The sequence below is a fragment of the Mustela putorius genome, unplaced genomic scaffold (assembly GCF_011764305.1).
Source record: "Mustela putorius furo isolate JIRA1106 unplaced genomic scaffold, ASM1176430v1.1 tig00003845_pilon_pilon_pilon, whole genome shotgun sequence".
Taxonomy (NCBI): domain Eukaryota; kingdom Metazoa; phylum Chordata; class Mammalia; order Carnivora; family Mustelidae; genus Mustela; species Mustela putorius.
The window spans coordinates 62877591-62890506 of record NW_025421998.1 but is presented as its reverse complement, the minus strand read 5'-3'; the positions used below and the strand labels follow the sequence as shown (position 1 = coordinate 62890506).

The following is a 12916-nucleotide window of genomic DNA, read 5'->3' as shown; positions in this document are numbered from 1 at the left end:
GCATAGAAATATTATAATATGATATATAATATGATATTATTGGACCACTAAAGATACATTATTCCCTTGCAGCCCAGATCAGAATGTTCCCTAGCTTTCCAATATGAAATATCACCTAGGTAACTCTGAATCTTCTGATGACCCAGAATCAATGATGATATTCACATGTTTCCCCTGGACCTGCTTCAAATCACCTGCGTTCTTTTAGTGTAATTTAAAACTGAAATAGAATTACCAAACCCATTCCAACCAACGTTCAAGTATCTTGCAGCAGCCAAGCTTCCAGTTCAAATGTATTCCATGATATTAGCCAGGGTAGATAAAAAGAATCATAATTAATGAAGCCATTAGTAAAAAGAAAGACAAGGCAGAAATTAGCTTTAAAAAAAAATAGGCATTGGAGATGAAATGTTAAGTCAATGTACCTATTTATTCTATTTATATAATTACCCATGTCCTATCGGGCTACCAAGTTACTCTTTTGCTGTACAGTTAACTTACTTTTCTTACATTCAGATGTAGGAAACTAATTCTCTAACCCAGTAAAAGACTACAGTGGCAATTGTAGAAACCACAAAATTCCATTTGTGAAAAGATTGTGTACCATTAATTTCCCTTCCTAAGAATTGAGTAGATTTAAAAAATCACAGTGGGTACCTGGCTGGTTCAGTCATTAGAGCAAGTGACTTGATCTCAAGGTCTTAATTGTGGTCTTAAAATCAGCTAAATTAATCTAAACTGCTGTGACAAGCAGGGGAAATAGCATCAATCCCTTGCAAGAGACCCACAAACTAGAGGGAAGTTGAAGCAATAATCCTATTGCAAGAAAGAATTATGAGGTATTAATACATGCATCCAAATTCAATCATAGGCCAGAATTTGTTTTACCATTTGCTGAGGACCTACTGAAGTGTAGATCACAGGGAAGGATGCTCAAGTACCACATGACATTCCTGAATGGACTACTTTAAAATTTTTGTCATCTTTTTCTCAGATATATTCACAGGTTCTCACATATATTGTGCTTGTATTAAAATGAACAAAAAAGCTAACATCCTTCCTAAGAAACTGATCACTCTATATCCCCAAGATCATTTTATGGCATCAGAGAATCAATCTTGGCCACAAAACAAGACACAGAAAGGGCATTCATGTACCTGATAGTTCATTCCAAACTTGTTTTCTTAACAGATGCCTAATCAGGTGGGACATACTTTACATTGCTAAGAACCTCCTCTCCACAAATTTCCCTTTAAGAACTCCTGCTAGGGTTCTAGAAAGTTGATACAGGGCTGGAACAATATGATCAAGAACGGAGGGTCAGAGAAAAGCAACCCCTAGCTTCACTGCTACCTCTCATTTATTCCCCTCCTGCAATTCATTCTCTATCCCAGCCAAAAAAGGAGCTTCACCAGGCAACACCACTAACTCCAAAGAGCTTCTCTTGATCTCTTCTGTGTTACCCCTAGAGACAAGCAGGGTAAATGACATCAATCCCTTGCAAGAGACAAGACAGGCAAGAACAAGTCCTGATTCTTACAAAAAGGAGGAAATGAGGTGAAACATTTTCGGCCATTTGTATGTCTTTAGAGAAATGTTTGTGCATGTCTTTTGCCCAATTCTTGACTGGATTTTTGGGGTTTTTTTGGTGTTGAGATTGAGAAGTTCTTTATAGATCTTGGATACCAGTCCAAATCTATAATGTCATTTCCAAATATCTTTTCCAATTCCATAGGTTGCCTTGGGTTTTGCTGTTTCCTTTGCTGTGCAGAATCTTTTTTTCTTATGAAGTCCTAATCGTTCATTTTTGCTTTTGTTTCCCTTGCCTTTGGTGACGTGTCTAGCAAGAAGTTGCTGAAGCCAAAGTCGCTGCTGCCTGTGTTCTCTAGAATTTTGATGGATTCCTATTCTCACATTTAGGTCTTTCATCCATTTTAAGTGTATCTTTGTATGGCATAAGGAAATGGTCTAGTTTCATTCTTCTACATGTGGCTGTCCAATTTTCCCAGCACCATTTATTGAAGAGACTGTCCTTTTTCCATTGAACATTCTTTCCTGCTTTGTCAAAGATTAGTTGGCATAGGGGAAATATAAATCAAAACTACAATGAGATACCACCTAACAACAGTCAGAATGGCTAAAATTAACAAGTCAGGAAACAACAAATGTTGGCGAGGATGTGGAGAAAGGGGAACACTGTTACGCTGTTGGTGGGAGTGAAAGTTGGTATAGCCACTCTGGAAAACAGTATGGAGATTCCTCAAGTTAAAAACAGAGCTACCCTACAACCCAGCAATTGCTCTACTAGGTATTTACCCAACATATTTACCCCACTACAAATGTAGTGACCTGAAGGGACACCTGCACCCCAATGTTCATAGCAGCAATGTCCATAATAGCCAAACTATGGAAAGAGCTCAGATGTCTATCGACAGATGAATGAATAAAGAAGATGTGGCATGTATATACAGTGGAATATTACTCTCCCATCAGAAAGGATGAATACTTACATGGATAGTATAATGCTGAGCAAATTATGTCATTCAGAGAAAGACAATTATCATGTGGTTTCACTCATACGTGGAGTATAAGAAACAGAGCAGGAGGTCATAGGAAAAACTAAATGGGAAGTCACCAGAGAGGGAGACAAACCATGAGAAACTTTTTAAGAAAATATTTTATTTATTCATTTGAGGGAGAGCGGCAGAAAGAGCACAAGCAGAGGGAGAGGTAGAGGGAGAGGAAGAAGCAGACTCCCCGCTGAGCTGGGATCCCAATGTGGGGCTCCATTCCAGGACTTGGAGATCATGACCTGAGCCAAAGGCAGACACTTCCGTCTGAGCCACCCAGGTACCCCAAACATTGAGAGGCTCTTAACTATAGGAAACAAACTGAAGGTTTCTGGAGGGGAGGTGGGTGGGGGGATGGGGTAATTGGGTGATTGGCATTAAGGAGGGCATGGGATGCGATGAGCACTGGGTATTTTTTTTTAAGATTTTATTTATCCATTTGACAGACAGATTTTATTTATCCATTTGACAGAGATCACAAGTAGGCAGAGAGGCAGGCAGAGATAGAGTGAGGAATGCAGGGTCCCTGTTGAGCAGAGAGCCCGTTGTGGGGCTCGATTCCAGGACCCTGGGATCATGACCTGAGCTGAAGGCAGAGGCTTTAACCCACTGAGCCACCCAGGTGCCCTGAGCACTGGGTATTATACCCAAACGATAAGTTATTGAACGCAACATCTGAAACTAATGATGTGCTGTACATTGGCTAATTGAATTTAAATAATAAAAAAAGAGGAAATGATAGAAGAGGCAGTGAGTGGAATATAGCAGAAAAAGGACAGCAGTGGTGAAAGGAACACTGCCTAAGTTCATCTTTACCCTTTTGTCATAGCACTTTTTATTTATGTATTTATTTTAAAGATTTTTTTTATTTGAGAGAGAATGCAAGAAGGAGAGAGAGAGAGAGAGAGAATGAGGGGAGAAGATCAGAGGGAGAAGCAGAGGGAGCTGAATGTGGGAATCTATCCCTGGACCCTAGGATCACCACCTGAGCCGAAGGTAGTCACTTAACCAACTGAGCCACCAAGGTGCCCCAATCATAGCACTTAAAAAAAAAAAAAAGTGATCTAAAACACATAAAATTTACCAACTTAACCATTTAAAAATGTATAGTACTCTTAACTATAGGCACATGGTAATGGATCTCTAGAACTTTGTCGTCTTCCAAAACTGAAACTCAATACTCAATTTCTTCCTCTTCCCCCAACCTTCACAACCACCATTCTACTTTCTAAGACTTTGACTATCTCTTGTAAGTAGAATAATGGAAGTATTTGTCTTTTTGTGACTGGCTTATTTCACTTATCATAATGTGCCCAAGATTCACCAGTTCTGTCAAATACTGAAGAATTTCCTTCTTTTTAAAGGCTGAATAGTAGTATTCCATTCAATGTATATATCGTATTTTCTTTATTCATTCATCTGTTGATGGACATTTCTGTTGTATCACATTTTAGCTATATTTGGCTATTATCCTTTGGCTGCAATGGAACATGGGTGTGCTGATATTTCTTTGAGTGCCTGCTTTCAATTCTTCTGGATATATACCAGCATCGCTGGATCATATGGTAAATCTATTTTTAATTTTTGAGGACTTTCTAGAGTTTTCCATTATAGCTGTACCAATTTACATTTCCAACAACAGTACTGTTGGTTCTATCTTAATGTGTAGTCGTTTGTAACGCCTTCTAGGGCTGTAGTCCCGAGTAGCTGAGGAGGGTGGAAGGTGGAAGACAGTCGACTTTTTCTGCTTGGGTCTGGTTGGAATAGGATTTCTACCGTAGGGAGCTGGAGTGAACCACTCCGTGGTGTTCTCATCAGCACAGAGATAATTGATACCATTCCCTTTTGGGTCCTTGGACAGTTCCTCAGAGGTAAGATCCAAGGAAGACCAGTCTCACACCCACCCTCAGCTGCGGACGCAGGCCACGCCCCCCACGCCTTCCCTCCCGCGAGTCAGAGCGTGGGGTGGGGCTTTCCGTGGGGCAGGGCTTGTGCGGGAGGGGCGGAGCGGAGGCGGGGCTCCGGCAGAGCGGCCGCTGGGCAGGGCGTCCCAGCTTCTCTGACTACAGCAGTCCAGCGACCTCTTCTTTTCTGGCCGGGAGGCGCAGGACACGCCATTCATGGACCGGGCAGCGGTGGCGAGGATGGGCGCGGTGGCCAGTGCCAGTGTGTGTGTCCTGGTGGCGGGGGTGGTGCTGGCCCAGTACATATTCACCTTGAAGAGGAAGACAGGGCGGAAGACCAAGATCATCGAGATGGTGAGTGCAGGGCCCCGCGTGCCCGAGCGCTTGATGGGCCGCAGGGCGTTCCATCCGCCCTTACCTTTCCGTGCTGGCGCTGCTGGAATGTAAAGGGCACACTGGGAAGCCATTCATCCCAGGAGTGGCAACACCGGGGCCGGTGACCTGGTCTGGACCCTCCAGGGTTTCACTCCTCTGCCTTTTGTTGTATCTCCATTTGAAACAGAAAGGCAAGTAGGTGACTCGGAAACCAGCCACCTCCTGCAGCAAAAGCCATTTCTCAAGAAATAAACGCAACGTTCTAGGCTGGGTTGCTGCCTAGGTCCTGCCGCCAAATGGTTGTGACTAATCCAGTTCGGAATGAGTTGTTTCTGCACGCGGGCTAGAATGAGTTAGGTGTGGAAAGGTGTAACTTCTCAGTGGTTGAGATAATGCGGGTTGAGCCGACTGCCATTCAGAATAGTTTATTTTGTATTTGAATGTTATTTCTTCTTGTCTCAAACTCCCAGGAAGTATCTTTGTGTTCGTTTTTTCCCCCTCAAGCCTCTTGCTTAACAGTATTTTAGAAATTTATTTCCAATTTTATTGTGAGAGTGTTTCAAAAATCCTACTTCAGGTATATGATAAGCAGTGTTTGCTTCAAAGTTGAGGATGTTTTTAATTTTGGTTTGGTTTGGTTTAAGTTTTTGTTTTAGTTTGGTTTTTAGTTTTTGTGTTTTAATTAGAATCCACTCATAAAGACCAGTGACTCATGGAGTTATTATAATGTGCTTACTGGAATGCATAAGCTCATGTTTACTTCCAATAATGTGCTACACATGTGAACATTTGGGGTCAAATATTTATGAAAAATAAGTTGACAATCTATCACCATACTAAATAATATCATTTTAGGTTCATATACTTAGAATACTCAGCCTCAATTATGTCTTCATTGATCAAAGACACTGTCCTCTTGGTTGCTGTTGGCCCCAGGTTGAATACAGAAATATTTTCCCCATAACTAATAGTAAAAGAAATGGTAACCCCGTGTCTCATGCCAATAATACTCGAAAGTTTTGTTTATTGCTAGAATTAAATTATTCTTGGATTCTTATTTTTTCCTCTACTTCTGTGGGTACAGCTGCAAATGTTTTTATCTCAGAAATTTTTGTTTTATTTATGTTGCTGTCTTGTTTAGAGAAATTTCGTGGCTTCCTTTTGCCCCAAACCAAAAGTTTATATTCTATATGGGGGTGGGAATATTGGGAAACCAATATATGGGGAAACCAACTAATTGCCGTATCTTCTAGCATGTACTTAAACTGTGAATTGGTTTGTTTTATCTCTTTTCTAAACTGAGTAGAGTTAAAAATTAATTATTTTCATAAAATCCCACATTGATACCATCCTAAAAATAGTTTGCCATCTTTGTGAAAAATAATGAAAGCCATCAGGCAGGCAAACTTTACTTATTTATAGTATAGAAATCAGTCAATCTTATACATATATATACGTAATGTTATATTAATTCAGATTGTGATATATATGCAGCCTGTTAGTAGCTTTTAAAAGGAAAAAGTTGAAAGAGCTCTATGTTTTTATTTTTTTGTTATTATTTTTTTGTTTTATTTATTTTCAGGAGTGGGGAGGGGCAGAGGGAAGGAGAGAGAGAGAGAAAGAGAGAGAGAGAGAGAGAGAGTATTAAGCAGACTTTACACTGAGCATGAAGCCCAGGTTGGGGCCAGATCTCATGGCCCTGAGATCACAACCTGAGCAAAAACCAAGAGACAGGGCTCTACCAACTACGCCATCTAGGTGCCCTGAGCTTTATGTTTTTAACTTGTAATTTTAATAGGCTGCTTCTTCAAAGGGGATAAACATTTGATTGGGAGTCTGAAGATTTGGGTTCAAATCCTGGTTTTATCTCTTTTAATAACCATGTGTTGGGGGCATGTTTTGCCCATTTCCCACCCTATCCTCCAAACTCCCACCTTAGAGAATCTGTACAAACCTGTGAATGTCCAATGGACATAGCTTAAACTGATCACAAGTAATGGAACCAACAGTAACTACCTAAGCAAGGTGAGCCTATTCTTACTGGCTAGGTAAACAAATAACTTCCGGCACTGGACTTAGATTATGCACCACTTTAAAAGTTTTGAGTTAAAAGACACAGAAGTGTGGCTCGTGGGGTGTGCATGCTACAGCTGAAATGTCCTCTAGGGCAGCAAAATAAATATACAGAGTAAGCCTGTCAGGAGACATGGCCTAAGATGTTTAGAGGTCAGAGGCATCTGGGTGGCTCAGTCAGTTGATGGATTCTTGGTTTCTGCTCATGAGCTCAGGGCCATGGGACTGACCACCTCAGCAGGTTTGTGCTCAGTGGGGAGTCTGCTTGAGATTAACTCCATCTGGCCCAAACCCCCCTCAAGTGTTCCTCCCCGCTATAAATAAATAAATAAATAAATATATATATATATTTTAAGATTTTATTTATTTATTTGACAGAGAGAGAGAGAGATCACAAGTAGGCAGAGAGACAGGCAGAGAGAGGGGGGGAAGCAGGCTCCCCGCTGAGCAGAGAGCCTGATGTGGAGCTCAATCCCAGGACCCTGAGATCATGACCTGAGCCGAAGGCGGAGGTTTAACCCACTGAGCCACCCAGGAGCCCCAATAAATAAATCTTTTTTAAAAAGGATGTTTAGAGCTCCAAGATAACCCATTTTTCATAGTTAATATACTGCATTGTTAAATTTTTATTTTAGAACATTTTTAAATTCACAACATAATTAAGCAAATAAGTAGAGTCCCAGCCAGTTCTTCTATTACTGACATTGCACATTGGCATGGTACATTTGTTAAAATTAATGAACAAATATTCATACATTTTTTAAATATCCCTACTTTGTTCAGATTTCCATTGTTTTTAGCTTATGTCCTTCTCTGCCCTAGAGTTCCATCCAGAATACCACATACATTTCGTCATCACGTGTCCTTATCTCATCTTGACTATTACAAGTTTCTCAGATTTTTCTTGTTTGTTTTATCCGTGGTACTGTAAGAAATCTCTATTTTGTGTTTGTCCCAGGTTCCTGCCACAGAGCTCCTAAAACACTTGGACTCTGGGAAGTGTTAACAGTGTCTTTTATATGCTAATGAGGTGGGCTGCAAGCTGGGGCGTTCCCAAGATGGCTTCAAGAGGGGGGCTGGTTGCCTTAAAGATCAGGGCATGATTAGAGGATTAGAGCTTTCAGCATGTCCCCTCTTTTCTTTGAACAAGGGCTAGAGTTCAAGCTGATCACCTGGTCAGTAATTTATTTGATCAATCTTACCTACATAACAGACCTCCATAAAGACCTCTAAAGGAGAACTTACAGGTTTGCAAATACCTTGAGGTGTGGATAGAGTGGTGTGGATAGAGTGGGATAGAGAAGACATGGAAGTTCTCCACCCCTTTGTCTTGCCCTATGCTTCTCTTCCATTTGGCTGTTCTAAATTGTATTTTTTTTTTTTAAGATTTTTAAATTATTTATTTGACAGACAGAGATCACAAGTAGGCAGAGAGGCAGGCAGAGAGAAGGGGGGAGGCAGGCTCACTGCTGAGCAGAGAGCCCGATGCAGGGCTCAATCCCAGGACCCTGGGATCATGACCTGAACCTAAGGCAGAGGCTTTAACCCACTGAGCCACCCAGGCACCCCCTAAATTGTATTTTTTATATGAAACCTGTCATAGTAAGTAAAGCACTCTCCAGAGTTCTATGTTATTCTTTCAGATTATGGAACCCCAGGAGGGGGTTGTGGGAATCCCCAAATTCACAGCTGGTCCATCAGAAGTATGGGTAACAACCTGGGGCTAGTGACTGGCATTGGAAATGGGGATAGACTTGTGGACTGAGTCCTTACCTCATGGATCAGCACTAACTCTACATAATGTCAGAATTGCATTGTATTATACAAAGAGTTGGGGCATGGTTGGTGTGAGGTGTGAGAAATATCTTTTTTAAAAAGTTAAATATAGAACATTTAGTAATATCTGGCTCATAGTAACTGCTTATTAAATAGTAGTTGTAATTATTATACCAAAACACAGACTATCAGCCACTCTCATATCTTAGTCATTATGAACACTATTAGGGGAAAAAAAAATTTTTTTTAAAAGATCCTACTTAATTACTTGACAGCAAGATAGAGAGAGAGCACAAGTAGGCAGAGTGGCAGACAGAGGTAGAGGGAGAAGCAGGCTTTCTGCCCAATCAAGGACCCTGGGATCATGACCCAAACCGAAGGCAGCGGCTCAACCGACTAAGCCACCCAGGTGCCCCAGGGCAAAATTTTTAACCATTGGTATTATTTTTCTCAACTTCTCTCTCCTAAGCCTTCATTGTAAAAACTACTCTTAACTATCCCCGATAATGATGGCTTGCAGTTTTTGTAAACTGGACCAAAAAGATCAAGATTGCCAAACCTGTATAGAAGTTGATAATACATGCGGTAGAATTTTGCACAAATGAAATTAGTATTTGGGGTGAATAGTATTTGGGAATGAATTTCCCCAACCTCTCTTAGATTCTGCAAGTTTCAGGTCCTTCGTCATTGCTGTTGACCATCACTTACCACTTGGTATTCAGTTTAACTCATCATTCTAATAAAATGTGCCTGCTCAGATAGGTCTTGTTCCCTCTGTGGCATTTTTAGTTACTCTTAGTAAAAAAGATTCTGGAACAAAGCTTGAGCACTTGCTAGTTTCCTATCAGACAGAGAAACCTACTCCAACACAAAATTTAAGCTTTGAAGAATGAGGAATGAATCATATATATAATCTTTCATATAACTCCCTTATTTTAAATGATACATGACAACTTTAGTGGGGTTTTTTGTTTGTTTGGGTTTTTTGGTTGTTTTTTTTTTTTTTTGGTTGATTTTTACTCATGGGCATTGCTTCCATATTTTATTCTATTCAGACAGCATTTATCTACTTTCAAATTAACTTGGCTAAGTATAAAAGCATTAACAGATTTCCTATGATCTGTGGGGTTATGTCCCTATAAACCATCATTAAGTTGAAAATACGGTAAGTCTGTAATGCATTTCATATACCTACCAAACATCATAGCCTAGCCTAGCCTACCTTAAGTGTGCTTGGAACACTTACAGGGTTACAGATGGGCAAAATCATCTAACAAAAAGCCTATTTTATAATGAAGTGTTGATTACTAATATAATTTATTGACTATACCGAAAGTGAAAAACAGAATAGTTGTATGGTACAGAATGATTATCAGTGTGATGGTTGTTTATTCTCATGACTGGATGGTTGACTGGGAGCTAAGGCCACTGCCAGTGCCCAGCATCAGAAGAGAATATTTTACTGTACATTGCTAGCCCAGGAAAAGATCAAAATTTAAAGTATAGTTTCTACTAAATGCATGTCACTTTTTCAAGACCTAAAATTCAGAGAATTACAAGTCAAACCATAAGTTAGGGTCATCTAATAAAATTGTAAGGAAATAGTAGGAACTGTAATTTTTCCTCATAAAAGAAAAACTGAGTACTTGAAACTAAATAATGCTAAGTGTTTAGTGATTAAAAAACAGAAGTGTACAAATTTAAGTATTAAATGTGGCTTCTAAAGAGGAGAATTTAAAAAATGTATGTGGTCAACCATCTGGGTATTAGGACAACACCAGTGAAACTCCTATTTTCTGGATAGAAGATGCAGTTACTTTTAAAAAGGAAATTATTTTATTTTATTTTATTCTATTTTATTTTATTTTTTAAGATTTTATTTATTTATTTGACAGAGAGAAAACACAAGTAGACAGAGCATCAGGCAGAGGGAGAGGGAGAAGCAGGCTCTCCACTGAGCAGGAATTCCGGTATAGGCCTTGATTCCAGGGTTCTGGGATCATGACCTGAGCCAAAGGCAGCTGTTAAACTGACTGAGGCACCCAGGTGCCCCAAAAAGGAAGTTATTTTAAAGTAAAAACATTTTAAATGTATGTGTCTATATATTTATATACACATATCCTGTTTATAAGAATTTGTCTTATTCTTTCTGGTTTCTGGACTATGTTAGGAGAAACCTTACAAGGTTTTTTAAATTTATGAATGAATGCTAACTTTCCTGTCCTGCAGTTATTGGCCACAGAACTTCTCTCCTACTTCAAGAATCTCAGTTTTCCCCACTCTTCCTCTTTAGTCATCATTCTTATTAGATAAATTGGCCCAAAGTGTGGGTTTTATTTGTTTTTATTAAATTTTGCATTTGGCTGTCCAAATCTACATTGATCTCTTAGTACAGTAACTTGGAATTCTGTCTTTTGTTGTATTAAATCCAGAAACTAATTCAGAAAATTTATTTCATGTCTTTTAGGACAGAAAATGTAATGCCCTTAAGATATTGATAACACGCTGCCTTCGGCTCAGGTCATGATCTCAGGGTCCTGGGATCGAGTCCCGCATCGGGCTCTCTGCTCAGCAGGGAGCCTGCTTCCCTCTCTCTCTCTCTCTGGCTGCCTCTCTGTCTACTTGTGATTTCTCTCTGTCAAATAAATAAATAAATAAAAATAAATTAAAAAAAAAAAAAGATATTGATAACAAATTGACCAATTTTTCCAATCATCCGTGTTTAATTTGTGCTTTTAAAGTTGTTTTGGAAAGCAGACAATGTTTTATTTTTTAATCCAAACTGCTAAAAGATTGAAAACTGACTTTTAAATTAAAGGCCCATCTATGTATGTCAATCTTCTGTTTGCTGTTAAATTAAGTTGAAGATACACCTTTCCCAGGGAGTTTAAAGACTTAAATAAATTAAAATAAATAAAAACTTAAATGAATGACTTCATTTAGTTAGACTATTTAGTAAGCAGAGCTGGCTGAGGAAAACAAACATTTCTAACCTCACATATAGAACTAGAATTACAGTCTTTAAGCTAGAGAAAGATAAAAGGTCTTATTATGAAAAATAGAGCTAAACTTGATTTCTGTGATCTCTTCTAAAGATGTGATTAATATATGAAGTCGACATGATGCAAGGGATATAAATAGAACACAACTTTATTTTGCCTTCTTGTGGCACCTCTCAAATCTACTCAGTGATGTTAATTTTTCTTGCCACTGGTAAAAATTCTGGTAGGCCTGTGACTTATTGCTCACTCTCAGATTGTAAAAGACAATCTTTTAAAATCACAAGCAGTCAGTCTCATTTCTGTAAATGACAGTGTCTAGTCATATATTTATACATGACTTCAATATTAATTCTGTGGTGAGACTCCTAGATGGACATTACTAGTACCCACCACTATTTTTAGCTCTTTTCCCCTTTTTATATTTGGGCAAGCTTTGCTGTTCCAGCCAATAGACTGCCTGGAGATGGTATGGCCACTTGTGGGCCAGTGTAGTTATGAAAAGGGACACGGTTGTCCATAGTCTTTGCTACTGTTGGAGTAAATCCTGAAGCATCATGATGACATGGAGATGACACAGTACCAAAGCAGCCTGGAATATTGAGCCAATATGTGGAGGACAACTGCCCTGAAGAGTCATCTGGACCCATATTGGACTTTGTGTGAGCGAAAAATAAACTTTTTTTGTGTGTTAAAGAAGTGAGATTTTTGTGTTGTTACTGCCCCATAACTTACCCTAATACACATTTCTCTAACTAATACAGATTTCTTCACTACCCCCAAACTGTGGCTTACTGCAGGTGGCTCCTCCCCTCCCTAGTTAGTGGTGGCCAGTGATCTGGGATGAGAGAAGAGGAGATAATCAACCTCTCTCTTTCCCCACTCCTGCTCTTTCCCCCCACTAGCCATTGCTTCAGATTTGGGGGTTAATAGGGTAGGAGGAAGGATTTCTTTCACTGAGGAAGTGAAGAAATGAGAGGTTTTTTTTAAAAGGTTAATTTATTTGAGAGAGAGAACATGAAGTGGAAGAGCAGAGGGAGAGGTAGAGAGAGTCTCAAGCAGACTCGCCACTGAGCATGGATCCTGACAAAGGCCTCAATCCCAGGACACTGAAATCATGACCTGAGCTAAAACCAAGAGTCAGACCAGCCGAGCCACCCAGGCTCCCCTTTTCTTTCTTTCTTCCTTCCTTACTTTCTTTTTTTTAAGATTTTATTTA

The 12916-nt window shown here is 39.6% G+C and overlaps 1 protein-coding gene across 2 annotated transcripts in view; it reads left to right on the top strand.

The window, feature by feature from the left end:
• Positions 1-4603: 4603 nt before the first annotated feature.
• NT5C3A (5'-nucleotidase, cytosolic IIIA) overlaps positions 4604-12916 on the top strand; it is a 51094-nt gene continuing 42781 nt past the window's right edge. Inside the window, exon 1 of one of the 2 annotated variants that reach the window (XM_004762622.3) lies at positions 4604-4828. In XM_004762622.3, coding sequence (XP_004762679.1) covers positions 4691-4828 — 138 coding nt within the window. In that variant the 5' untranslated portion in view covers positions 4604-4690. The remainder of the gene's footprint in view (positions 4829-12916) is intronic. The other variant, XM_045062863.1, reaches the window with a different exon arrangement.